General features: G+C 46.9%; 1 protein-coding gene and 1 non-coding gene across 4 annotated transcripts; one reads left to right on the forward strand and one right to left on the reverse strand.

Moving 5' to 3' along the window:
* Window positions 1–1361: 1361 nt before the first annotated feature.
* Window positions 1362–27850, forward strand: SALL2 (spalt like transcription factor 2). Of its 3 annotated transcripts, none has more exons than XM_049768595.1 (2): window positions 1362–1637; window positions 23257–27850. In XM_049768595.1, exons 1-2 carry the CDS (start codon window positions 1565–1567, stop codon window positions 26196–26198), a joined length of 3015 nt encoding a protein of 1004 aa, XP_049624552.1. In that variant the 5' UTR covers window positions 1362–1564; the 3' UTR covers window positions 26199–27850. The 3 variants fall into 3 exon arrangements, with proteins under 3 accessions (XP_049624552.1, XP_049624554.1, XP_049624553.1); XM_049768597.1 differs by lacking the exon at window positions 1362–1637 and adding an exon at window positions 22124–22193; XM_049768596.1 differs by lacking the exon at window positions 1362–1637 and adding an exon at window positions 22632–22850.
* Window positions 18281–18387, reverse strand: LOC126003073 (U6 spliceosomal RNA). Its single transcript, XR_007493616.1, has one exon. It is a non-coding gene; the product is annotated as a U6 spliceosomal RNA (small nuclear RNA).
* Window positions 27851–27993: the final 143 nt, after the last annotated feature.

Genomic DNA, 27993 nt, shown 5'->3' on the forward strand with positions numbered 1-27993 from the left:
CAGGACCATCTCGTTGACATCAGAACTGTGCAGCCTTGGAGCCAGAGTGATAGCACAGCAGTAGGGCTTTTGCCTTGCACACAGCTGACCCAGGACAGACCTGGGTTCGATCCTCAGCATCCCATATGGTCCCCCAAGCCAGGAGTGATTTCTTAGCGCGTAGCGAGGAGTAACCCCTGAGTGTCACAAATGATTACAAAGAATCATTTGTAAACAAGAATAGAAAAATAGGGCCGAAGAGATAGTATGGAGGTAGGGCATTTGCCTTGTATGCAGAAGGATGGTGGTTTGAATCCCGGCATTCCATATGATCCCTGAGCCTGCCAGGAGAGTTAGGAGTAACTCCTGAGCGCTGCCGGATGTGACCCAAAAATAAAAAATAAAAAGAATAGAAAAACATGTGTTGTTACATTCAAAATATATAATCTACATGAACATATTTTACAAACTACAAAAGCTATAATATACATTATTAGAATGACTGAGAACCTTTTCTCAGTCCTTTTCAAGCCTGTCTGACATATTTGCATGTCAAATGGAGGTTCCGAAAAAGGTACATATCCCAAAGTTCTCCTTTCAATGTATAACCCCACCCCATCCCCAATACAGCCACAATATCAAACAAGATGGCATAGAAAGATGCAAGAACAGAGCCAGAGAGATAGCACAGCGGTAGGGGGTTTGCCTTGCACACTGCCTATCCAGGACAGAGGGTGGTTCGAATCCCGGCATTCCATATGGTCCCCAGAGCCTGCCAGGAGTGATTTCTGAGAGCAGAGCCAGGAGCCAGGAATAACTCCTGAGAGCTGCCGGGTGTGACCAAAACAAACAAGCAAGCAAACAAAAAACTCCCAAACAAGAAAAATGCATGAACAAAATGCAAAGGGGGGAGTGAGAATGACGTAGAGCGGTAGCACAGCAGCACAGCGGGGGGCCAGGAGCTTGCTTTGCACGTGGCCGACCTGAGTTTGGTTCAGTTTGGTCCTCCCAGCACCACCAGAAAAGTGATTTTAGTGTGTGCAGAGTCAGGAGTAAGCCCTGACTACTGCCGGGTGTGGCTCCAAAAAAAAAAAAAATTCAAAAATAAATAAATAAATACATTTGCTTTTCGAAGTACACTGAACATCTTGGAAGACGAATTAGAAACCCAGGAGGGATCTTTTTCTGAACAGACCAGCCCTGGAGAGGCCAGGCCAGGCCCGGCAGGGAGGAGAGGGTTAAATCCCTTCCTCTGCAGTACAAAAGAAAAAGAGTGTGCGGAAAGATTAGGATTTTTGCTTTTACAATGGGAGCTGCAGAAGCGTCGGGAAGAAGCCGGAGAAAAAAAAGGGGGCGTCTCCCCTTTAAAGACTTGCAGAGATTGAGAGAGAGAGAAAGAGTCCGGGGACAGAGCCCGGAGTGCGAGCGAGCGCGCGCGCGGGCGCCGGTGCGCGGGGTCTGTCCGTCCGTCCGTCGGTCCCGGGACAGAGCGTGCACGGGAGAGCGGGGACCCGACCAGCGTCACCCACCCCGGTTAGGACTCAAGTGAGCGCTGCCCCCCTCCCCGCCCCATCTCTGCCCGGGAATGTCTCGGCGAAAGCAGCGGAAACCCCAACAGTTGCTCTCGGGCTGCGACGGTCCCGGCGCGTCTGAGAACGGTGCGTGCCTGGACGGGAGGGGAACCCCGAGAACAACCTGTGTGGGTCAGGCCGGGACAGGGGGGTTTGCAGCCGAGTTGGGGGTGAGGCTGGGGGGAGGAGGACTCGGTGCCCCCCCCCACACCCTGGACTTTGCAGGAGCAGAGATGCAGGAGGCAGAGAACGACCTAAGCTTGGCAGAAGCAGAAGCCCCCCCCCTTCTTGGGGGGGGGTCTTTTCTCCGCCTCGGTTCTGTTGATGTTTTCCACGTTGCTGTTGTTTTGTTTGGTTAGTTTCCCCCCCCCCCCTCGGGGTGAAATGGAGTTTTCAAACTGGCTCTGGATCCCCACCCCACAGTTTTTCTCCCCAGGTCCCCCCTTTGCTCACGGGTCTTTTGTGCCCGTTGCTAAGTAACGTCCTCCGACCCAAAGACCGTCTCTTAGGGGGTGGGATTTACCCCCTTTTTCTCTTTCTGAAGAGTTGGGTTGCAAGGGAATGAATTGGATCGAGGCGAAGGTTTCCCCCCGAGGGAGCAGAGAAAAAAGTTTCTCATTGTTGGGCTTAGCTGGGAGCAGAAGAGAGCTCCCGAGGGAGAGAGTGAATGTCGGTCAGAAGCTGCGGACTGTGGGGTGTGTGCCCGCGTCACCTGGGGGACAAGCTGGACACTAGTTGGCAGACCACTGTGTGCGTCCTAAAGCTTTATTATTTTTTTTCTTAGACCTAGCTAAAGGAAAAAAGTAGGAGCTTCTGTGTGTGTTACCAAACTGTGATGTGTTCTGAGCAATGGGTATTCTTCATGAGGTGGGGATGCTTTTTTTCCTGGTCTTTTACCGTTCTAATCTAAAAGAGACCAAATGCAGCAAGGATGGAATTGAGAAGATGTTGCCCAAAGTCTCAGGACTAAACTTAGCTTTCCCGTTGTTCAGGCTCTTGATCTTCCCTGCCCTGTTAGTATTTACAGCCTTGACATGACTTGGGGAAGATCTGGGCGGGAGGAGGGAGATCTGTGTCCTTTACAAGTGTCCAGGTGCTTCTTAGGATCTAGCAAGTTTTGGACATGCTGTGTGGCTTCCTCTTTGAATACCCTGAAAGTCTAAAAAGCTGCCTCGGGTATTTTTTTAAGACCATAAAAAACTATGGTATTCGTTTAAACCTGTGATTTGCCCCACAATGTAGTGAAGAATTAATTAAACACAAGATTTCCAAAGCCAAACTTGCAGGATTCAGATCCAAGCTCCAGAACTGGGTTAACTGTATACACCCTGGATGGTTTACTCAGCCTCTCAGAGCTTGTCTAATCTATAAAACACCGAGGGATGCTGGAACTAGTTGCCTAATTATCTTATATCAGTTCAAGTTTATACATATAAAACATTTGGAAAGACCCACCAGTGTTACTAAGCGCTTGATCCCTGCGGCTCCATGGACTTTTTATGAGTATTGCTGTTACTATTCTGTGTGAGTAGAGTGGCATATTTGCAAATGTTGTTGCCCAAAGTTCAGGAACATTTTACTTTTCTTCTTCTTCTTCTTCTTCTTCTTCTTCTTCTTCTTCTTCTTCTTCTTCTTCTTCTTCTTCTTCTTCTTCTTCTTCTTCTTCTTCTTCTTCTCCTTCTTCTTCATCTTCTTCTTCTTCTTCTTCTCCTCCTCCTTCTTCTTCTCCTCCTCCTCCTCCTCTTCTTCTTTTCTTCTTCTTCTTCCTCCTCCTCCTTTTTTTTTTTATCCTTACTCAAACTAAGTCATGAGCCAAAACAGAAAATGTGAAGGAGTGGGAGAGATAGTACAGAGGGTAGAACACCTGTCTTGCTCTGCTGACAGGATTTAATTCCCAGCATCCCATATGGTTCCCTGAATACTACCAGAAGTGAAACTTTTTTTTTTGGGGGGGGGGAGGGAGTCACACCTGGCTGCGTTCAGGGGTTACTCCTGGCTCTAACGCTCAGAAATTGCTCCTGGCAGGCTCGGAGGATCATATGGGATGCCGGGATTCCAACCACTGTCCTTCTGCATGCAAGGCAAATACCTTACCTCCGGTCTCCAGAAGTGAATCTTGAGTGCAGAGCCAGAGTAACCCCTGAGACTTGCTGGGTGTGACAAAAAAAAAAAAGTCTGGAGATGAAATTTATGCCACTGTGCGAAGCATACCCAGACTTAATATGTCTTAGCAAATTGTATTTAGGAAGAATAAACACATCCTTCTCTACTCTGTCCGGACCCCACTGTGCTCATACTCAGAGGTTCCTGGTGATAGCATTCTTCTCTTCTGGGACCCATTAGCCCTCCATAATGCTCTGCATGCCGGATGCTTCCCCCTGCTGCTCTTCAGTAGAGTTCCTTCAGTGCCCCCAGAGTCGCCTCATAGTCCTGCTCCCCTGCTGGTTCAATTGTGGAACTATGCTCAATCCTGGCACCCCCATCTTCCGAGTCAGCCCTCCCACTCCCCAAACCTCCGCTGAGGATAATCATCTATAAAGAAATCTAAAGGAGGGGCTAAAGCAATAGAACAATGTATTTGCATTGCATACAGCTGACCTAGGTTTGATGCCTGGCACTGCATAGGTCCCTGAGTCTGCCAGGAGTGATCGTCAAACACTGAGCCAGGAGTAAGCCCTGAGCACTGCCAGGTGTAGCCCCCTGCCCCCCAAAAAAACAAGTCTAAAAGAATCTTGTTCACAACTGCCCTGAATAAACAGATTCCCCAACATTTGCTCTACAGCTCCTATGAATACTGGGGGTGGGAGATGGAATTGCTGCTTGAAAGTCAGACAACAGACAATAAGTAAGAAAGCAATCATAACCTCTGAAGATCTTTTTTACCTGTCTATAGATTTTTTCATCAAAATTCTGAAAGTGAAAATTCAGGGTTTACCTGTGTGACCTGGAGTGTCACTGTCTATAAGACATATCATCTTCATTTCCTAAAATATTGAGTTTCCGGGGAAGGAAAAAAAAATATTGAGTTTCCCAAGATGTATATTTGAACAAATCTAACCCCAAGCTTTGTGCTCAGGGGTGTCCCCTGGTGGTGCTGAGAGGGGAGTGGGAGACTTGAACCAGGGTTGTAAGAGGCAGCTGCATATAGGGCAAATGCCATCCCTCTCATACTATTTCTTCAGCCCATTTTGCTGAATTTGCCAATTTGCCAATTTAAAAAGCCTCTTCTCAGCAGTGACCTAACACATCATCATGAAACAGTCCATCTGAAAAGAAAAGAAAAATGTTTTCCAGTCACTTTCGTTTAGCTTCCCTGATCAGAACACCAAAACCTACCTGAAGTTCCTACACATGAGATGAGAAGGAAATAGACAATTTTCTTTAAAACTCTGGAGAGACAACAAAAAGTCCTCTTTTTCCATCTGGATTAGAAAGCATCAGGGATGTGAATAGAGAAACTGTAAACTAGTCCATCTGGGAAATAAAAAAAAAAAATCAGAAACCTAGATATTTAGTGAAAAGGAGAAACCAGGACAACAGTGAAGCAGATCTAGAGGGAGAAATAGAAATTGGCAGACATCAAGAGGAGCAAAGGGAGAGGAAAGAAGACAAAATAGAGACTTGACGGCTCTCTCTAGAAATAGAAAGCATCAGCCAAAGATGCTAGACCAAAGAATCCCAAGCCTTTTTTACTCCAGGTACTCCTGGATTGAAAAGAAAGCATTAGGCCAGAAATGTGGCTCAGTGGCAAAGTGCACACCTTGTATGAGACCTAGGTTTAATTCCTATCACTTTTCTTTTCAAAAAGAAAAGAAAGAAAAACAACAACAAAGAATCTGAGGTTGGAGAGAAAGTTCAGGGGTCAATTAGCTCATTTTGCATGAGGTTAACTCCAGTTTCTTCCCCAGCACTGCTTATAGTATCTTGAGCACTGCTAGGAATGAGCCCTGAGCACAGAACTAAAGAACTATGAGTAAGCCCTAAGTAGCACCAGGTATGGCCCAAAACAAAACAATGACAGAAAAAATAGAAAATCTAGTTTTCAATACAGACTGAATCCTGAAGCTAAGTGACTTTGGCAAATTCCCTTCTTCTTCTAAGACTTCTTCAGCTTTTGCTCTTTTCTTTTCTTTTCTGGGTGGGGAAGAGGTTTCATTCAGGTATTAATCCTTTCCTCCTGGCTCTGTATCAGTGATCATCCCTGTAGTGCTTGGAGCCCCTATATACTGAGGGTCAAACTAACATAGAGCAAGTTCAAGGTAAGTGTCAGCCTTACACTATATTCTTGCTACCTCTTAGGTTTTGCTCTTAAAATAATAAAACCCACTACAAACATTTGGGGAGTACTTACTATTTGTAGCATACATTAAAATATATACATATATCATTTTGTTCATTTCTCTCAACTTTGTTATTATCATTTGCATTTTTTTTACGACATCTGGTGATGCTCAGAGGTTACTCTTGGCTCTGCATTTAAGAGATTACTCCTGCTAGTCATTGTGGTCCATATGGGATGTAAGGGATCAAAACTGGATCGGATAAGTGCAAGGCAAGTACTCTATCCACTGTACTATCACTCCTGCTGCTAAAATTATTATATCGAGGCCTGGAGAGATAGTACAGTCTTAAGATGCTTGTCTTGTATACAGCCAATTCTAGTTTGATGCCCCGTATCACATAGTTCTCCAAGCATCAAGAGGTATGACTCTTGGGGCTGGAGAGATAGCATGGAGGTAAGGAGTTTGCCCTTCATGCAGAAGGTCATTGGTTAAAATCCCGGTATCCCATATGGTCCCCTGTGACTGCCAGTGGTGATTTCTGAGCACAGAGCCAGGAGTAACCTGAGCACTGCCAGGTGTGAATCAAAAACCAAAAAAAAAAAAAAAAGAGGTATGACTCTTGAACACAGAATCAGGAGTTATCTCTGAGCATCATAGGTGTGGTCCCAAAACACAAAGAAAGATAAATAATTACATTGAAGGCCTGGAGACATAGTATAATGAGTAAGGTGTTGCCTCACATACAGCTGGCCTGGGTTTGATTCCTGGCACTATGTATGGTATGGTTCCCTGAGCCCTACCAGAAGTGAGCCCTGAGCACCACTAGTTGTGATACAAAACAACAACAAAATTATACTGGCCTGGGATATGGCTAAATGGCATAGCACCTGCCTTGTGTGAGTGAAACCCTGGGTTTGATTCTCAGCATCACATGGTCCCCAAGTACTGCCAAGAGCAATCCCCAAGCACCAAGCTAGCAGCAACCCTGATCACAGTCAGATGTGACCACCACCACCAATAAAATAAACAAAAATAAAATCATTACTTTTATTTTTTATTTGGGTCAGCTGTGCTCCAGAATTACTCCTAGCACTGTGCTCAGTAATCACTTCTGATGGACTTGAGAACCATAAGGGTTGCTGGGAATAAAATCCAGTTTCACTGCATGCAAAATGCCAAGGATCAAACCAGAGCCTGCTGCATGCAAAGCAAAAGCCCTGCCTGCTGTACTATCGTTCTGGCCCTGGAGCAATCCCTTAAACCAGGAGGTCTCAAACTCGCGGCCCACGGGCCGTTTGCGGCCCTCTGTACAACATTTGTGGCCCTGCCCTAGAGGAATCTTTTCTTGTTTTGTTTTGTTTTAGTTGTTTGGGTAACACCCCCCAGTGTTCAAGGCTTACTACTGACTTTACACTCAAGGATCACCCCGACTTTGCCTCCTGCGGCCCCCAGGTAAATTGAGTTTGAGACCCCTGCTTAAACTCTGAATACAGAACTTAGACTAACTCTTGAATATTGTCAGCTATGTCCCCTTAATTTTTATTTTTTTTTCGGTTTTTGGGCCACACTCTGTGACGCTCAGGGGTTACTCCTGGCTATGCGCTCAGAAGTTGCTCCTGGCTTCTTGGGGGACCATATGGGACACCGGGGATCGAACCGAGGTCCGTCCTAGGCTAGCGCAGGCAAGGCAGGCACCTTACCTCCAGCGCCACCGCCCGGCCCCCTGTCCCCTTAATTTTAATTTTGAATTTTTATTTCAAAATCAAACTTCCCTACATAGTTTTTTTTTTCTAAAGCATTTTTTTGTTTTAAGAGCCACCCCTCACAGTGTCTGGAGCTATTCCTGGTTTAGTGCTTAGGGTTTGCACTGCTAGCAATTAAACTCAAAGCCCTACATATGCAAAGCAAGTGCTGTACCACTGAACAACATTCCTAGTTCTAAAACATTATATAGATATATGTGTGTATGATATATATGTATGTATGTGTATATATATGTATGTATATATATAATATGCTTAAGGATTACTAACCATTTTTATGTTCAAAGATCATTCCTGGCAGTGCTTAAGGGACCATATGGTGTGCCAGGGATTGAAACCAGGCAGCTGTTGGCAGCTGTGTGAAAGAAAAAAACACCCTATTTCACTATACTATACTATCACTCTGGTCCCTAGTGCACATGCTTGAGTGCACATGCAGAAAGCCTACGTTTGATCCCCTTTCTATGTGTTACCTGGAATATCACCACGTATTAACCCTGAGCTAGGTGTAGCTCCTGAGCACCACCAGGTATGGCCTAAACTTTACCCCCAAGAAAAGTTTATATTTTAGAGGGCTGGGGAAGTAACCCACAGACCACACATCTTTGCATCCTAGAGACCTAGGTTTTTTTTTTTTTTTTTTTTTTTTTTTTTTTTTTGGTTTTTTTTTTTTTTTTTTTGGTTTTTCGGGCCACACCCGTTTGATGCTCAGGGGTTACTCCTGGCTACGAGCTCAGAAATTGCCCCTGGCTTGGGGGGAACCACATGGGACGCCGGGGGGGATCGAACCGTGGTCCTTTCCTTGGCTAGCGCTTGCAAGGCAGACACCTTACCTCTAGTGCCACCTCGCCGGCCCCTTTTTTTTTTTGTTTTTGATTTTTTTTTATTTATTTTTGTTTTGGGGACACATGTGGTGAAGCTCAGGGGTTATGCCTGGCTCTTCACATAGGAATCACTTCAGGCAGTGCTCAGAGGACCATATGGAATGTCAGATCAAATCCAGGTTGGCTGTGTGCAAAGCAGGCACCTTACTTATTGTACTATCCCTTTCAGGTGACCCAGTTTTAATCTTTGGTACCACATGGCCCTTCAAGCACTACAGGGAGCATTCTCTGATTTTGTTTGTTTGGTTGGTTTTGGTTTGGGGGCCATATGCAGAAGTGCTCAAGTTTTGACAGTGTCTGCACTTGGAAATCACCTCTGGCAGTGCTTAAGGGACCATATAAGATGCCAAGGATCAAACCAGAGTCCGCTGCATGCAAAGCAAAAGCCCTACCCTCTGTACTATCGCTCTGGTCCTGGAGCAATCTCTTAAACTCTGAGTACAGAACTTAGACTAGCCCTTGAATATTGTCAGCTATGCCTTCTTGATTTTGATTTTGAATTTTGATTTCAAAATCAAAACTTGAGGGGCCGGAGAGATAGCATGGAGGTAGAGTGTTTGCCTTACATGCAGAAGAACGGTGGTTCGAATCCTGGCACCCCATATGGTTCCCCGAGCCCGCCAGGAGCGATTTCTGAGCGTACAGCCAGGAGTCACCCCTGAGCACTGCCGGGTGTGACCCAAAAACCAAAAAAAAAAAAAAATCAAAACTTGATTTTGAACCACACCCAGCTGTGCTCAGGGCTTACTTCTTGCTCTGTACTCATTGATCACTCCTGGCAGTGCCGGAGGACCATGTGGGTTATAGAGGATCAAACCAAGGTCAGCTGCCCACAAGGCAAGTGCCCTACCCACTGAATTACCTACCTCTCTAGCCCTCCACAAATGATTTCTATTCTGTTTTTTGTTTTTCTTATTTTCTTATTTCTTATTTTGGTTTTTGGGCCATACCTGGTGACGCTCAGGGATTATTCCTGGCTATATTTCCATCCTAGGTCAGCTGCATGCAAGGCAAATGTCCTATCACTGCATCACTGCATCACTGCTCCGGCCCCAAATGATCTCTTTCTAATTGAATTAACATGAATTACAACGTTATTCATGATTGAGTTTCAGGAATACAGTATTCAATAATCAATCCCTTCATCAGTGTTCACTTCCCTTCATCAATGTCCCCAATTTCCCTTTCACTCCACAGCCTGCTTCTATGGTGCCTACCATAGAGGAGCCTAATAAACTTTTTATTTGGGGGTTGGGGGTTACACCTGGCAGCACTCAGGGATTTCTCCTGCTCTGCGCTCAGAAATCACCCCTGGCAGGCTCAGGGTGGGGGTCATATGGGTTGCCGGGAATCAAACCGAGGTCTTTTGGGGTTGGCTGCATGCAAGGCAAATGCTCTACCACTGTGCTATCATACCGGCCCAAAAACTTTTTTTTTATATAAGTACTATGCTTTGCAATATTGTCACTGAAAGGGTATCATACTTTACCTCCTTTCAGTGCCCAGTTCTGGACCACAGTGTTCACTTCTATTATTGATAGTCTCCACCTATTAAGAGTTACAGTGCTCTCTCCCTGTCTTATTCCCCTCTTCCCATTGTATCAAGCTTCCTATTAGATTAGTTCTCCTGCACTTCCATTTTATTGTCTTTGGGTATTAGTTATTCACTATTATGTTTCTTAATATCCTTTGTATTCTTTATATTGAGATCATTCTGTCTTTGTCCATCTCCTTCTGACCATTTCTCTCTGCATGACACTTTCTAGATTCATTTATGTACCAGCAAATTTCATGACTTCATCTTTTCTAAAGGCATTGTAGTGTTTCATTAGGTATAAGTATCATAGCTTCTCTCTCTCTTTTATTTTTAATATTTTTGTTTGTTTTTAAGCCACCATCAACAGCCCTCAGGGGTTACTTCTGGCTTTGTGCTCAAAAATTACTCCTGGCAGGCTTGGGGGACCATATGGAATGATGGGGATCATACCTGGGTCCATCACAGATCAACTGCATGCAAAGCAAACACCCTACTACTGTGCTATCAGTCTTGCTCCTTCATTATCCACTCATCTGTTCTTGAGTTGTTTCCAGATTGGGCTTTTGTGAATATGGCAATGACATAAGAAGAAGGCTTTTCTGCATTGTGCTTTTTTGAGTCCTAAGGGTACATTCCCCAGGAGTCAAATTGCTAAATTGTATGAAAGTTTAATTCCTTCTTCTCGTTGTTTTGAGGAGTATTCATATTGTTTTCTTAAAAATGCTGGACCGGTGGGCCCGGAGAGATAGCACAGCAGCCTTTGCCTTGCAAGCAGCCGATCCAGGACCAAAGGTGGTTGGTTCGAATCCCGGTGTCCCATATGGTCCCCCGTGCCTGCCAGGAGCTATTTCTGAGCAGACAGTCAGGAGTAACCCCTGAGCAACGCCGGGTGTGGCCCCCCCCCAAAAAAAAATGCTGGACTGGGCTAGAGAGATAGTATGGAGGTAAGGCATTTGCCTTGTGCACAGAGGTCGGTGGTTCGAGTCCTGGCATCCCATATGGTCCCCCGAGCCTGCCAGGAGTGATTTCTGAGCGTGGAACCAGGAGTGACCCCTGAGCACTGCCGGGTGTGACCCCCAAAAAAACAAACAAAAAAATGCTGGACCAGTTGACATTCCCACCAACAGTGGTATAGTGGTATAGTAGGTATAGTCCTTGTGGTCCCTACACACTGCCAGGAGTAGCCTCTATTAAGATATAATTCAGAGGCTACTCCTGGCAGTGTGTAGGGACCACAAGGACTATACCTATGATATAGGTATATCAGTTCAGGGACTGATGCAGTGTCTGAAGCTGAAGAAAGGGTCTTGTGTTGAGTATGGGTTTTATCACAACATGAACTATCAGTCTAGCACCTAAAAGATATATTTTATTATAGTAAAATATTCATAATAAAATTTTCTCATTGTCAGCCTTTTGTTTGTATTTACTTTTTATTTTTATTTTTATTTTTATTTTTTTGGTTTTTGGGCCACACCCAGTAACGCTCAGGAGTTACTCCTGGCTATGCGCTCAGAAGTTGCTCCTGGCTTGGGGGACCATATGGGACAACGGGGGATCAAACCGAGGTCCTTCCAAGGCTAGCGCAGGCAAGGCAGGCATCTTACCTTTAGCGCCACCGCCCGGCCCCTGTATTTACTTTTTATATATATTTTATTTAAACACCTTGATTACATACATGATTGTGTTTGGGTTTCAGTCATGGAAAGAACACCACCCATCACCAGTGCAACATTCCCATCACCAATGTCTCATATCTCCCTCCTCCCCACCCAACCCCCGCTTTCTATAACCCTCATATGTTCTCATTATTAGGATAGTTCAAATGTAGTTATTTCTCTAAACTCATCCCTGTTTGTGGTGAGCTTCATGAGGTGAGCTGTAACTTCAAGCCCTTCTCTCTTTTGTGTCTGAAAATTATTATTGCAAGAATGTCTTTCATTTTTCTTAAAACCCATAGATGAGTGACTTATTTCACTCAGCAGGATAGATTCCATGTACATTCATGTATAGGAAAATTTTATGACTTCATCTCACCTGACAGCTGCATAATATTCCATTGTGTATATGTACCACAGTTTCTTTAGCCATTCGTCTGTTGAAGGGCATCTTGGTTGTTTCCAGAGTCTTGCTATGGTAAATAGTGCTGCAATGAATATAGGTGTAAGGAAGGGATTTTTGTATTGTATTTTTGTGTTCCTAGGGTATATTCCTAGGAGTGTATAGCTGGATCAAATGGGAGCTCGATTTCCAGTTTTTGGAGGAATCTCCATATAACTTTCCATAAAGGTTGAACTAGACGGCATTCCCACCAGCAGTGGATAAGAGTTCCTTTCTCTCCACATCCCCACCAACACTGTCCTCATTCTTTGTGATGTGTGCCATCTCTGTGGTGTGAGGTGATACCTCAGAGTTGTTTTGATTTGCATCTCCCTGATGATTAATGGTGTGGAGCATTTCATGTGTATTTTGGCCATTTGTATTTCTTCTTTGTCAAAGTGTCTGTCCATTTCTTCTCCCCAGCCTTTTGTTTGTATTTACTTTTAAACCATTCATAGATGGTTCTGAACTCAGTGATTGGGACCATAGGTGGTGCCAGGGATGGAACCTGGGTTAACCACATGCATGGCAAGCTCCTTACTTGCTGTATTATCACTCCAGCTCCTAAAACTGATATTGTAACTCCAAACTGTGACTCAGAGATGGCAATCTCCATCATTGTATTCAATGAGAGAGGGCCACATCTTTTTTTTTTTTTGAGAGGCCACATCTTCAAAGTCTCTTTCAGTGTCTTTGTATAAATTGCACATTAAGTTATGAGCTCTTAATTGTTAGAAAAATGACCACAAAGTCTTTTTTTCCTCCCTGGGGGCTTGAGCAATAGTATACCATGGGTATGGTATAGGCTTTTCATGTGGTTGACTTGGATTCGATTCTGGCACCAAATGGTCTCTGGAGCAGCCCCGAGGAGTGAACACTGAACAAAGAGCCAAAAATAAGTCCTGAAGGGCTGGAGAGATAGCATGGAGGTAAGGCATTTGTCTTGCATGCAGAAGGACGGTGGTTCGAATCCTGGCATCCCTATGGTGCCCCGAGCCTGCCAGGAGCGATTTCTGAGCGTAGAGCCAGGAGGAACCCCTGAACGCTGCCGGGTGTGACCCAAAAATATAAATAAATAAATAAATAAATAAATAAATAAATAAATAAATAAATAAATAGGCCATGAGCCCTGAAACTCAAAAACAATACAAAACAAAATCTTTTTATGGTTGATATAAGTTCTTCCTTTTCCGGAAAGCAAAACATTTTTTCTCACTTAGCAACAACCTCAACCTTTTTGTTTTATTTTATTTTATTTAATTAATTAATTTAGTTAGTTAGTTAATTAGCTAGCTAGCTAGTTAGTTAGTTAGTTAGTTAGTTAGTTAGTTAGTTAGTTAGTTTTTAGTGTTATGGGCCACACTTATTGATGTTCAGGTATTACTCCTGGCTCTGCAACCAGGAATTACTCCTGGCAGTGCTTGGGGAACCGTGTGGGATGCCAGGGTATGATACATGCAAGACAAGCGCTTTACCTTTTGAACTCTCTTTTGAGAGAGTTATACAGTCTTTTGAACTCTCTCTGTCCCTTTATTTTATTTTATTTGTATTTATTTATTGGGTTTTTGATTCTACTTACGGTATTCTTAGCTGTGTGCTCAGAAATGCTCCCTGGTGGTTCTCAGAGATGATGTGTAGTGCTAGTGATAGAACCAGTATCAGCAGGATGCAAGGCAAGATCCTTAAATCCTGTACTATCACTCTTGCTCCTGATCCTTTTCCTTTTTTTATTTTATTTTATTTTTTGGATGAGGAGTGCATACCAGGAAGTGCTCAGGGCTTACTCCTGGCTCTGTGCTCAGAGATCAATCCTGACAGTGTTTGGAGAACCATATAGAATGCCAGGGATCAAGCTGAATGCAAGGCAAGAACCCTGTCCCTGTACTATCTTCTCTAGCCCCATGACTCTTTATTACTATTTATTTACCTGAGAGTGGGGTTTCTCATTTGGTTCTTATGAACCTGGGAGTCACTATAAGCAATTATTGACCATCTGTACTTGGACGTTCCAAGCTATAACTCACTTAAGTAATGTTCTAGGCCACCTCAGCAATGTTTGGGGACCACCAGAGCTCCAAGTGGTATGGGTATTGAACCAGAGTCAGCTGCATACAAGGCAAGCCCTTATTCCTTGTACTATCTTCTGGCTCCAGCATCTTTTCTTTAATTTTAATTTTTTTTTTATTTTGGGGCCACACCAGCAGTCCTCAGAGCATACTCCTGGATGTGCATACAGGATCAGTCCTGGCAGGGCTCAGGGACCATATAGGGTGCTATGGACCAAACCTTAGTTGGTCACATACAAGGCGAGTACCTTACCTGCTTTACTATTTCCAATTTTTTAATTTTAATTTACTTAGATTTAGAGTGAATTGGGCCACACTTGGGGGTGATCAGGAGTACTCTCAGTTCTGTGCTCAGGGTTTGCTCCTGCTGGTGTTTGGAAAACCATGCTATGCCAGGGATCAAATTGAGATCAACCACATCCAAAGCAAGTATCTTCTTTCCTGTACTGTCTTTGGCTAATACCTCCCTCCATTTTTTTTTTTTTTCATAAAAAAGTAGGTGGGGCCAGGGATGTAGTTCAGAGTTGAGCACCTTCCTTGCGTATAAGAAGCCCTGGGTTAAAAAAAAAAAGGCCCTGGGTTCAATCCCTGGCATCACCTATTTTCCTGAATTCCACCAGATGGGAATACCCTGGCACCGCCAGATGTCCCCTTTCCTCCACCACCAAAAAAAAAGAAATAAAATTTAAATTTAAAAAAGAGGTATGAGTGATGTTGGAGAGATAATACAATAAGTAGGGATTTTGCTTTACAGGTGGCCTGCCTGGATTCAATAACCAGCATCCCAGAAGGACCCTCTGAGCATCACAGGGTAATTCCTGAGTGCAGAGCCAGACATAACACTGAGGATATCTGAGTGTAACCCAAAAACAAAAACAACAAAAAAAGAGGCATCATGGATGTGGCTCAATGGCAAAATGACTTGCTTTGCATGTATATATTCAATCCCCAGTCCTAAAAGGGGTGCAGGGGCAAGATATTTAAAGAAGAGGTGTGTGATGATGGCCATTCTACCTTAAATGTAGACTGCAACAGCAAGTATAGAAACTATTTATAATTATAAATATATATGTCATATGTATATAAAAATATATATATATATCACCAGTTTGTGTTGGGTCAATGTTGATAGTACATTTAGGCAGGTACCTGCAGTTTTTGGTTTTTTTTTTTTTTTTTTTTTTTTTTGGGTCACACCCGGCAGTGCTCAGGGGTTATTCCTGGTTCCAGGCTCAGAAATTGCTCCTGGCAGGCACGAGGGACCATATGGGGCGCCGGGATTCAAACCAATGACCTCCTGCATGAAAGGCAAATGCCTTACCTCCATGCTATCTCTCTGGCCCGCAGTTTTTGTTTTTATTTTGTTTTTGTTTTGAATTTTTGAATCATGGTATAGAGTCTTTCATCTTTTGCTTGGGGGTACATACACCCAGCACTGCTCAAACTTTATTTTCCTTGCTTAGGATCACCCCTGGTGAGGCATGGAGGACTATACAAGGTGCAAAGAATGCAACTCAGTTTGACTACATGCAAGGCAACTGCTCATCTTTTTGTATTCCCTTTCTCAGCCTCATCCTTTTTTTTTCCTTTTGGTTTTTGGGTTCTGGGCCACACCCAGTTATGCTCAGGAGTTACTCCTGGTGCTGTGCTTAGAAATTGTTCCTTTGAGGCTCGGGGAAACATGGAATACTGGGAACTGAACCCGGGTCCATCCTGGGTCAACCATGTGCAAGGCAAATGAAACACCCTACCTCTGTGCTATTACCTGACCCCTCAGCCTCATCCCTTTATCATACAATTAAAAATATGGCTCAAGGGCCCAGAGAGATAGCACAGCGGCGTTTGCCTTGCAAGCAGCCGATCCAGGACCAAAGGTGGTTGGTTCGAATCCCGGTGTCCCATATAGTCCCCCGTGCTTGCCAGGAGCTATTTCTGAACAGACAGCCAGGAGTAACCCCTGAGCACCGCCGGGTATGACCCAAAAACCAAAAAAAAAAAAAAAAAAAAAAAAAAAAAATATATATATATATATATATATATATATATATATATGGCTCAAAATGTAAAGCACAGAACAGCCCCTGAAAGATGGTTCAAAGGGCTGGAGCACATGCTTTTCATGTGGGAATCCTGGGTTTGATCCTAGCACCTCATAGTCCTTTGACAACAACTAAGAATGACCCCCAGAATACTGACCTGGTAGCATCCCCCAAATTCTTCCAGGTATGGTCTGAAACCAAATAAATAAATAAATAAATACTAAGTGCTAGAGAAGTTAGACTCTTGCCTTGTACCTTGCTGACCTATGTTTGGGTTCTGGCACAACATATGGTCCCCCAAATCATTAGAAATCACTCTTGAACACTTTAATGGTCCCAAAACCCTTTGAAAATAATCCATGAATAAATAAGAAAAGATGCATATACCATAGGAAAGGCAATGCTATAGTTTAAATTCACAATTACATCAAATTCTGTTTAGGTCACAAAAGACTTTTTTTTGCTTTTTGTTTGGCTTTGGTGAGGGGCACATTCTGCTCAGGGATTAGTCCTAGTTCTGAACTCAGGAATTACTCCTGGTGGTTGAAGAGGACCATATGAAATGCTGGGGATCAATCTAGGATGGCCACCTATTAGGCAAGTGCCCAACCTTAAGATAAGACTTATGAAAGACTTAGAAAAGAGAAGAACCCCACAGATTCAGCACTAAATAGTTCATTTTACTGTGTCCTCACTAGCCAGGTTCTTTTCTCTTCTTCTATTTTATTGTAGCCTTTGGTTTTGGCCTGGTGACGTCCAGGGCTACTTTCTATTCTTTTTTTTTTTTTTTTTGTGGTTTTTGGGTCACACCCGGCAGTGCTCAGGGGTTATTTCTGGCTCCAGGCTCAGAAATTGCTCCTGGCAGGCACAGGGGACCATATGGGGCGCCGGGATTCGAACCGATGACCTCCTGCATGAAAGGCAAACACCTTACCTCCATGCTATCTCTCCGGCCCCCTCTATTCTTGAGGCTATTCTTGTGTGGTGTGAGGAGGACCATGCAAAGTTGAACATGGACCACCTGTGCAAAATATGGGTTCAACCTGTGGAACTCTCTCGGCACCCTTTTTGCTTTATTTTTTTTTCTTTTTGGTTTTTGGGCAACACCCAGAAATGTTCAGGGATTACTACTGGTTCTGCACTCAGGAATCATTCCTGGTGGGAGACCATATATGATGTCAGAAAATCAAACTTGGATGGCCACAAGCAAGACAAACATCCTATCTACTGTATTATTACTCCAGTCCCTGTAATTTTTTTGTTTGGCAGGGTTCTGGATTTGTTTTGTTTTGTTTGAGTTATACTCTGCTGTACTTAGAGCTTATTCCTGACTTAGAGCTTATTCCTGGCTCTACACCCGTGAGTAGTGTGCTCACAGGATCACATTGGGTGCCAAGGTTGAACCAAATTGGCCCCATGCAAGGCAAACATCTTACTATATATCTCTCTGGCTCTATTGTTCTTTTAATTTTGTGTGTGTGTGTGTGTGTGTGTGTGTGTGTGTGTGTGTGTGTCTGTCTGTCTGTCTGTCTGTCTGTCTGTCTGTCTGTCTATCTGTCTGACTTTGTTTTAGGGCGATACCCAATAGTGGTCAGGGTTACTCCTGGCACAACACTCAGGAATCACTCCTGGCAAACTTGGGGACCATATGGAATACTAGGGATCAAACCCAGGTTGTCTGTATAAAAGACAAAAAACTTATTCTCTGCTGTTTTTTCTTTTCCTTTTTTTTTAATTTTGGGCCACATCTAATGGTACATGAGCTAAGTCAGTTTAGTGTTAGAAATTGCTCCTAAGAGTCCTCAGGGAACCAAGCAGTGCTGGAAATTGTACCCAATGCTTCACTCATAGTGGGGGGCAAGTGCATTATGGTTGAGCCACAACTAGCCCTCTTTCTTTTTTAAATTTCCTTACCACAGGTAAAATTTGTTGTGAAGAGAATTGTAAGCAGGCTTGATGAAAGGACAGTGTTTTGATAGATATTACAGATCTAAACTTCAAACTTTTATATACCTAAATCCCACTGCAGGAATTTATTTTTTATCTTTTATTTTTTTTTTAAATATGGAATGCTTCACGAATTTGCGTGTCATCCTTGTGCAGGGGCCATGCTAATCTTCTCTGTATCATTCCAATTTTAGTATATGTGCTGCCGAAGAGAGCACAGGAATTTATTTTTAATTAAAAATTTTGTTGTTTTTTGGAAGGCCACCCCTGGCTGTTCTCAGGGCTTACTCCTGACTCTATCCTTAGGACTCATGGGATCATTTGGGATGTCATGGAGGGATTGAAACCTAGGCCAACTACATGCAAGACAGGCACCTTACCTGCTGTACTATCTCTCTGGCCCCTATTTTTATTCTTTAATTTTTTTTAAGTTTTTGGGCCATATTCAGCAGGGCTTACTCTTCTTGGTTCTGGGCTCTTAGCAGTTCTTGGAGAACATGTGATGCAAAGGATCAAACTGGGATGGCCGCTTGCAAGGTAAGTAAGTGCCTTACTGTGCTATCTCTTCAGTCAAGGGATTTTTTTTTTTGTTTTGTTTTTGGGTCACCCCCGGCAGTGCGGCAGTGCTCAGGGGTTATTCCTGGCTCTACGCTCAGAAATTGTTCCTGGCAGGCTTGGGGGACCATATGGGATGCCGGGATTCGAACCACTGACCTTCTGCATGCAAGGCAAACACCTTACCTCCATGCTATCTCTCCAGCCCCTGGTCAAGGGATTTTTAAAAGTTCTTGGTGATTCTAATGGACAGTAATGTTTGAAAACCTGTCATTATATCACCCTCTCATTTTCCTCTTTGTTCTCTCCAGTCATTCTTTTGGAGCCTACAGCAACAGTTTGAGGACCACCAGATTTAGAGTCATCTAGTTTCTTGTTTGGTTTTTGGTTTTTGCCTTTTTATTTTCTTGTCCTTTCAGCTCTTTAGAAATTTAAACAAAGATGTGCAGGCCTTAATCCTATATCCATCCCAGACTTTGCATGTGACCCAAGATAGCTTACCTCACCTTATCTGCTATCTAGGGACACTAATACCAGCTTAGTTTATCCCTGTGTTTATGACTTCATTGGTGTCTGCCTAAGAATTCTGCTCCCCTTTTCAAGATAGGCAGTGAGTTGCAAAGTGCTGAGAAAAGAGGGTTCCTCTTACAGGTGGCTGTTGATCCGGCACCTTTCACCAGAGACTAAATTTACCTTAAAGAAGAGTGCAGATCAAATTACTCACCAGAAAGCAAGTTTCATTAAAGAGCTAGAAAGAGGACAGTGTTTCCCAGGAGAAGATGAAAAGAAAAGGATTTCTTTTCTTGTCTGAAGACTTGACAAAACAGCAACTTGATATCAAATATTCAATGCTAATTAACAAATACTCAGCAGAAAGCTCCATCTGATTCCCTCTTGCTTACTGAGGCCAGAGAGCAAATGGCAGGTAGTGGCCACACAGGGCCTTTTCAATAGCCGTAGGGACACAATGTGGGTGTGCTTGAGAACACTGAGAGACAGAAGTCCAAATTCTGAATGCTGGCTTCTCTGAATTACTGTGTGAACTCAAAAAAATCACTTTGCTTCTTCAAGTTTCAATGTCCTTATCTACAAAAATAAATAACACTGCACTAAATGGTGACAATTGAAATAGAGCTTCCTTTTCCTAGTTCCAAGTATCAGGCCTGCAAGCATGCACGTAGCTCGTTGGTTTCAAAGCTATAGATCACAATACTAAGACTCTGGGCCTACGGCACAGAGAGATAGAGAGTTAAGGCACTTGCTTTACATGGAGTTGCAGACAAAACAATGGCTAATGGTCCTCAGCTTTGGTTCCTGATTATAGAGCCAGGAGGAGTGGTTCAAATATTTCAAAGGACCAGAGCTTTTGCAGAAGACCTAAGCTGAGGCCCCAGTATATTCCCCCCAAACCCTTTCAATTATTTAAAAGTTTAAACATAATTTAAGTAAGTTATTTAACCTTTTTTCATTATAAGTAACAACAAAAATTTTTATTTTTGTTTTTGGGCCACACTCCGTAGTGCTTAGGAGTGGCTCCTGACAATACTCGGCGATGACCATATGTGATGAAGGATATTTTAAGTATAATCACAGCTGAAACAGACACAGGCAAGAAAAAATGTCTTACTTCCTATACTATCTTTCTAGTTGTCAGATGACAAAATTTATATTGAAAAGGGAGCTGAGCAATAGCACAACGGTAGAGCATTTGCCTTGCATTCAGCCAGCCCTGTGCGGACCTGGATTTGATCCCCTGAGCCTGCCAAGAGCTATTTCTGAGTTCAGCCAGGAGTAACCCCTGAGCCTTGCCAGGTGTGAACCAAAACAAAACAAGAAAAGTAACATAAATATGACTGATACTAGGATGCCAATGATATTAATCAACAAATCAGTAAGAACTGAAGCCATAGTATAGTGGGCTTTGGCCTTGTATGTAGCAATTCAGGTTTGTCTTCCCTGTATTGAGAGCACCACCAAGAGTGTATTCTGGAGAAAGCCCTGAGTACTTTCTGGTTGGGAGGGAGGGAGGGAAGGAGGGAGGGGAGGAGGGAGGGGAGGAAAGGAAGAAGGGAGGAAGGAAGGAAGGAAGGAAGGAAGGAAGGAAGGAAGGAAGGAAGGAAGGAAGGAAGGAAGGGAAGGAGGAAAGGAAGGAAGGAAGGAAGGGAGGGAGGAAGGAAGGAAGGAAGGGAGGGAGGGAGGGAGGGAGGAAGGAAGGAAGGAAGGAAGGGAAGGAAGGAAGAAGGAAGGAAGGAAGGAAGGAAGGAAGGAAGGAAGGAAGGAAGGAAGGAAGGAAGGAAGGAAGGAAGGAAGGAAGGAAGGAAGGAAGGAAGGAAGGAAGGAAGGAAGGAAGGAGGGAGGGAGGGAGGGAGGTTATTGGTGCTTCAGTCCCTTGCACTGCATATAGTCAGTAGGTCCCTAGGAGATCACCTGGAGTGATCCTGGAGCAATGCTGGGTGTAGACAAAAACAAAAAAGCAAAAACTTTTTTTTTTTTAAAGTTTGAGGTCTGGGGACATACTACAGGGGATTTGCATTCCATGTAGTTGACCTCCCAGTTTGATGCCCAGCTTCCGCATTGTAAGAACCACCAAGCACTAGCCCAACCCATCCCCTCCAAAAAAATTCTCAAGTTTTTGAGTCCACAATTTTTTTTTCCTCTGAGAAGACTCTAACTACATTACTACTTCATGAAAATGAAGTAGTATAAATGGTATAAATGGTGGTATCATTTGGTTTGAGTGATCATTCTAACTTAATTGCCAGCTAGACCAAAATGTCATGGGTATGGGAACAAATATCACTGCGATGGGAACAATAGCCGTCCCTGCAAACTGTGGGAGGAAGGAAGGAAGAACTTGTTTCCTGTCAGTAAAATAAGCCCAATTAAGACTCCTTTCAAGGTGGAAAGTGAATGCGGAATTCCTCCAGGAAACATTTTAGCCCTATTTACTCCCACTGAAAAGGAGGTGGTGGTGCAAACAAGTATGAAGTCTTTTCTGGGTATTCAAGCCGGGTTAGGGCTGAAAGGGGCTTCCGACTAGCTCCTGCATTCCTCCCTTTGTCAGGACAAGCCCTGGGGGGCCTCGGAGCTAGGTGGGACTGCCAGGTTTCTGCTACCCCGCGTCTCCCTGCCTCAGATCCTGGTGACCCAGGGAAAGACAATGGCGAAAGAGGGGGTAGAGATGAGGGTGCAAAGGCAGTGGCCTAAATGAGCTGGAGGTCTGTGCCTTTAGGTGTGGGGGGTGGGGGTGACTGGCATCCAGCGACGATTCCGGAGGGAGGAGGGGCCATATCGTAAAGGGGCTCAGTGTTCCGCTGAGCCGAGTCCCCTAACGACTTCCTTGGAAATTCGACCTCGCTGCCTCCCACCCCAAAGAACAGCTTTGGTGGAGGGGGTTGGGCTGCCGGGCTGTGAATGGAGGTGGCAGTTTTGGACCCCCACCATCCTGGGAGGATGTTCGCAGGAGCATGTGCGTGTGTGTGTAAAAGCAGTTTGCATGTTGGGGGGGGCCCCGTTCCCAGAGGCCTTCAGACCACTACTCTCTCCGACAGGGAGGTGTGCGTTTTCCCAGGCTCAGCATAGCCTTTATCCAAAGGTGGTGGGGGGAAGCCTCTCGCTTTGCTCCATCGCGCAAGGCTCTTTGTGACTTGCTGGGGAGGATGGCCAGGCCAAGATATCTGGAGATGGGGGTGCCTGGCAGTGGGCAGGGGAAGGCGGACCCCCATCCAGCCCCCCTCGGCACCTGTCACGGGGCCCCGAGTTCCCGCCCTCCACTCCACTCCCTCCAGCACCCGCAGAGGCTCCTCCTGGCGCACCCCCATCCGCAGCAGCTCCTCCCCCATCTCCCCTGCCCCCCTTTCTCTCGCTCTGGCTCCTCCCCCGCTTTCCCCTCCTCCCTTCTCCTTCCCCATCCCCCCGACCGCCGGGCTCCGTCTCCGCAGTCCCGGGCACTGGGCGCAGAGGCTGCCGCAGCGCAGCCCCCGGGGCGCCGCTGCCGCCTCCCCAACCCCGAAGCCCATTGTCTGCCGCCGCCGCCGCCTCCGATCCCCGCGACCGGCGATGGCGCACGAAGCCGGGAGAACCTCTCGTCTCGGGGGTCCCTGCGGGGAGCCCACGGAGCTTGGAGGTGCGGTAGGGCCCGGCCAGGCTGGAGATCGGGGTGGGGGGACGTGCTGGGCAGTCGGTGCACAAGGTAAAGGCCGTTTTTCTGCATGCATCCAGCCTCCCCTTTGGTTCCCCCACTCCTGGCACGGGCGGGTAGCTTGGTGGATGGATGGGGGGGGGCACTGGGGAGCCGCTGGGGAAATGGAGCAGCGTGCGCGTGCCCGCCCCTTCCCCCATGATGGAGTGTCTGGTGTCCAGGAGGAGGTCAGGCAGGACGGAGCCGGGTCTCGCCTTCTTTAGGGCCTGGTGATGAGCTCATCTCCCCGCCTCCCTCACACCCCCAGCCAGCGGGCACGGGGCTTTCGCGGTGTTCTGGTGTCTGCCCTGCTCCGCGCACCCACTCTCTGGCCTGTTTCTTCCTCCTCCAGGTGATGCTAGCGAGGACGATCACCCCCAAGTCTGTGCCAAGTGCTGCGCACAGTTCTCCGACCCGGCCGAATACCTGGCGCACCAGAACACATGTACCACAGATCCCCCGGTCATGGTGATACTTGGGGGCCCAGAGAACCCCAGCAACTCTGCGACCTCGTCTGAACCCCGGCCCGAGGGTCACGGCAGTCCCCAGGCCATGGAAGCCGAACACAGCAACCTCCCCGATGCTGGGGTCTCGGGGCCCACCGAGCCCACCTGGGCCTCAGAGCGGAGGGGAGAAGAGGCAGCCGCGGGACACTTCCTGGTCGCTGCCACAGGTACAGCCACTGGGGGCGGTGGGGGCCTGATCTTGGCCAGTCCCAAGCTGGGAGCCACCCCTTTGCCTCCAGAGTCCACCCCTGCACCTCCCCCGCCTCCTCCCCCACCACCGCCCCCAGGGGTGCCCAGTGGCCACTTGAACATCCCCTTAATCCTGGAGGAGCTCCGGGTGCTGCAGCAGAGGCAGATTCATCAGATGCAAATGACTGAGCAAATCTGCCGCCAGGTGCTACTGCTGGGTTCCTTGGGCCAGACGGTGGGCGCCCCTGCCAGTTCCTCCGAATTACCAGGTTCTGGGGCCGCTGCCACCACCAAGCCCCTGCTGCCGCTCTTCAGCCCCATCAAGCCGGTCCAAAGCGGCAAGACACTGGCCGCAGCTTCCTCCTCAGCCTCAGGGGCAGAAACACCCAAGCAGGCTTTCTTCCACCTTTACCATCCTCTGGGCTCCCAGCATCCCTTCTCCACTGGTGGGGCCGGACGCAGCCACAAGCCCACCCCTGCGCCCTCCCCGACCCTTTCCGGCAGCACTGACCAGCTGATCGCTTCGCCTCACCTAGCCTTCCCGGGCACCACCGGACTCCTGGCTGCACAGTGCCTCGGGGCAGCTCGAGGCCTGGAAGCTGCTGGCTCCCCAGGGCTACTGAAGCCAAAGAATGGGAGCGGTGAGCTGGGCTATGGGGAAGTGATGGGGCCCTTGGAGAAGCCAGGTGGGCGACACAAATGCCGCTTCTGTGCCAAAGTGTTCGGCAGTGACAGCGCCCTGCAGATTCACCTGAGGTCGCACACCGGCGAGAGGCCCTATAAATGCAACGTTTGTGGCAACCGCTTTACCACCCGCGGCAACCTCAAAGTGCATTTCCATCGGCACCGGGAGAAGTACCCGCACGTGCAGATGAACCCACACCCAGTGCCAGAGCATCTGGACTATGTCATCACCAGCAGCGGTCTGCCCTATGGCATGTCCGTGCCTCCGGAGAAGGCCGAGGAGGAGGCAGCTGTGCCTGGCGGAGGTGGAGAACGAAAGCCCCTGGTGGCTGCCACCACGGCTCTCAGTGCCACCGAGAGCCTGACGCTCCTGTCCACGGCCGCAGGCCCCGCCACGGCGCCTGCGCTCCCTGCGTTCAATAAGTTTGTGCTCATGAAAGCAGTCGAGCCAAAGACCAAAGCAGACGAGAACACCCCTCCCGGGAGTGAGGGCTCTGCCATCTCGGCGGTGGGGGAAAGTGGCACTGCCACTCGCATGCAGCTCAGCAAGCTGGTGACTTCCCTTCCCAGCTGGGCGCTGCTCACCAACCACTTCAAGTCCACCGGCAGTTTCCCCTTCCCCTACGTGCTGGAGCCCTTGGGGGCTTCCCCCTCCGAGACATCCAAGTTGCAGCAACTGGTCGAAAAGATTGACCGGCAAGGAGCTGTGGCAGTGGCCTCCACTGCTTCTGGAGTCCCCACCACCTCCACCCCTGCCACGTCCTCCTCTGCTTCCTCTGGACCCAACCAGTGTGTCATCTGCCTGCGGGTGCTTAGCTGCCCTCGCGCACTGCGCCTGCATTACGGCCAACATGGAGGTGAGCGGCCCTTCAAATGCAAAGTGTGCGGCCGAGCTTTCTCCACCCGTGGCAATCTGCGTGCCCATTTTGTGGGCCACAAGACCAGTCCAGCAGCCCGGGCCCAGAACTCCTGCCCCATTTGCCAGAAGAAGTTCACCAATGCCGTCACTCTGCAGCAGCATGTGCGAATGCACCTGGGGGGCCAGATCCCCAATGGGGGCACGGCGCTTCCTGAAAGTGGGGGAGCTGCCCAGGAGAATGGCTCTGAGCAGTCCACAGTCTCCGGGACCGGTAGCTTCCCACAGCAGCCTTCACAGCAGCCCCCAGAGGAGGAGCTGTCTGAAGAGGAGGAGGATGACGATGAGGATGAGGAAGATGTGACCGATGAAGATTCCCTGGCAGGGAGAGGCTCAGAAAGTGGAGGGGAGAAGGCAATTTCTGTTCGAGGTGACTCAGAGGAGGCCTCCGGGGCAGAGGAAGAAGTGGCTTCAGTGGCGGCAGCTCCAGCCAAGAAGGAGATGGATGGGAATGAGAAAGCAGCTCTGCAGCCTGCCCTTCCTGTGCCAGCACCGACACTGCCTGACAGCCTGGATCAAACCCAACCAATGGAGCAGGGAGGCAGTGATGTCACAGCAGGAAGCTCGGAAGAGGGGGCCAAACCCGAAAGGGGCTCAAGCCCACTAGTGCTTGCCCTGGAAGGGGAAGGCAGCAGTCCGGCCTTGGTGGAGGAGCTGAGTGTGCAGGAAGGCTTGAGGAAGGAGCCTGGTGAGAGCAGTGGCAGGAAGGGCTGTGAGGTGTGTGGCCAGTCCTTCACCTCCCAAGTGAGCTTGGAGGAGCATCAGAAGACCCACCCTAAGGAGGGACCACTCTTCACTTGTGTCTTCTGCAGGCAGGGCTTCCTTGAGCGGGCTTCCTTCAAAAAGCATATGCTGCTGGCTCACCACCAGGTACAGCCCTTTGCTCCTCATGGTCCTCAGAATATTGCTGCTCTGTCCCTGGTCCCCAGCTGCTCACCTTCCATCCCTTCTCCAGGGCTCTCTTCCTTCCCCCGCAAAGATGACCCCACAATTCCATGAGCCAGTGTGTTAAGATCTGCTGCCCAAGAGGATCCAAGAGCTCTATAGAAGGAACCTGAAGACTGATGAGCCCTAACCTTCCCCACCCCAAACCTCTCTGAGTTCTGTGATCCTAGTGCTTTTCTCTAGTTTCTAAGCTGGAAAATCATTGTGCTCACAGAATCATGGGATCCTCCCATGGAACATTTCTTCACTCTTCATTGTACCCGAGGAAAATAGATTCTTTCCACTTGTCTCAGTTCCAACGGGAACCCTCTTCGGCTTTCCTGGGATGACCTATCCCATTTCCTTCCCCCCCCCCCTTTGCCTGTTAGCAGGTGCACCTAAGCACCCATATTTGAAATGACAGTTCAGCTCTTAGGGGCTGGTAGCTGGTCCTAGAGGACCCCAGGACATCCTCTCTGGTGACCAGGTCAACCTGCAAAACTTGTCCCAGGACATTTCTGTGCAGCTGGTGGGTATGTGTACCCTATCTTTCTGGAACTGGCACATGGCTTTCCTGTCAAGTGACATGCCCACTGATTCCCGATTTAGCCCCACCTTACCGTAATCTCGGGCTTTTGGTACAGTTTGCCCTGAAACTGTGGCTGTTATGGTGCCTCTGGCACCACTAGAGAGGCCAACGAGAAGAAATCTCCCCACCTTCCTCCAACTTTGACCTCCTGCACCTGAGGCTGTGCTGAGAAGCCCAAGAGAATCGAAGCAAAGTAGTAGACTACAGATTCCTGCTTTCTCCCCCTGCTCCAGAAAGTGCCAGCACTGAAGAAGTCACAGTATTTGTGTCTGGTGGCTCAGCACTGGTGGGTAGGGAGAGGAGGGTATAAGACACTTTTCTCAGTAAATTATTTGATAGTCACATTAAGAGAAAGGTGTTGGTTCTTGATCTGCTAGGACATCTCCAGCTTCTCATTATTTCTTCATCATGGCCTTTCAGCATGAGGAAGCAGCATATTTCTTGCCAAGAAGTCTTCCTGAGGCTATCTTGGGAATGTGAAGTTAATTTGTATCTTGAACAAGCATCATTGGGGAAGGTAATTGAAGGAGAAATCTTGGGGAGTTGAGGAATGTTGTGCTAATGTATAGGGATTGATCAGAATATATATGATTAAGAAAAGGATTTAATCTGTAAGGGAGGGGTCTTTGAATTCTTGATTGAATGGATATCATGTTTGTTCTCTTGAACTAATAGTGACTTTTAGTGTGCAGAAATGCACCATGGATCATGAGGGATTCCCTGGCACTAGTATGCTTATAGTTGTAGATAGCCCCTTCTTTCATTCCTTAGCCTCTTTTGTTTTTCTCCTCTTCATCGCTTAAGGCCCATTTCCTCCCCATTTTACCTATTCTTGGCCCAGGGCTTAAGCCTGTGCCACTGTTTGTTTCTTAGCATCCCAAATTTGGGGAGGTGGTCCCTATGGTATCCTTCCTGCCTCTTCATCTTGCAATGAAATGTAGTATTTACTCTTAACATAGGACCGATTGGAACAGGAGTTCTGAGGAGAAGACAGCGGGAGGTCTGGTATTGATTGACTTGAATGGTGGCTTCTCTCCTAAAGGTTAGGCTCCAGGGCTCCTAACATAGTAAAATGTAAAAGAGCAAACAAGGGAGATAGTAGTGTCTTCCCCTCTTCATTAAAGGTGTTTTAACCAAATATTTGTGTGTTTCTCCTTATTTCATGACTAAATAGCCAGCTGGAGTGTGATATGGGCATTGAGATTTCCTTCCCACTTACATCTCCTGCCAAAGCCAAACATATGGTATTGAAATATTTAATTTGTTCAGCCTTGTCCTAAA

Source organism: Suncus etruscus, chromosome 2 (assembly GCF_024139225.1).
Source record: "Suncus etruscus isolate mSunEtr1 chromosome 2, mSunEtr1.pri.cur, whole genome shotgun sequence".
Classification (NCBI taxonomy): domain Eukaryota; kingdom Metazoa; phylum Chordata; class Mammalia; order Eulipotyphla; family Soricidae; genus Suncus; species Suncus etruscus.

Coding starts and splice junctions, on each gene's coding strand:
- SALL2 (XM_049768595.1), top strand. CDS start 1,565: ATGTCTCGGCGAAAGCAGCGGAAACCCCAACAGTTGCTCTCGGGCTGC. Junction 1,638..23,256: donor TCCCGGCGCGTCTGAGAACG/GTGCGTGCCTGG, acceptor TTCCTCCTCCAG/GTGATGCTAGCGAGGACGAT.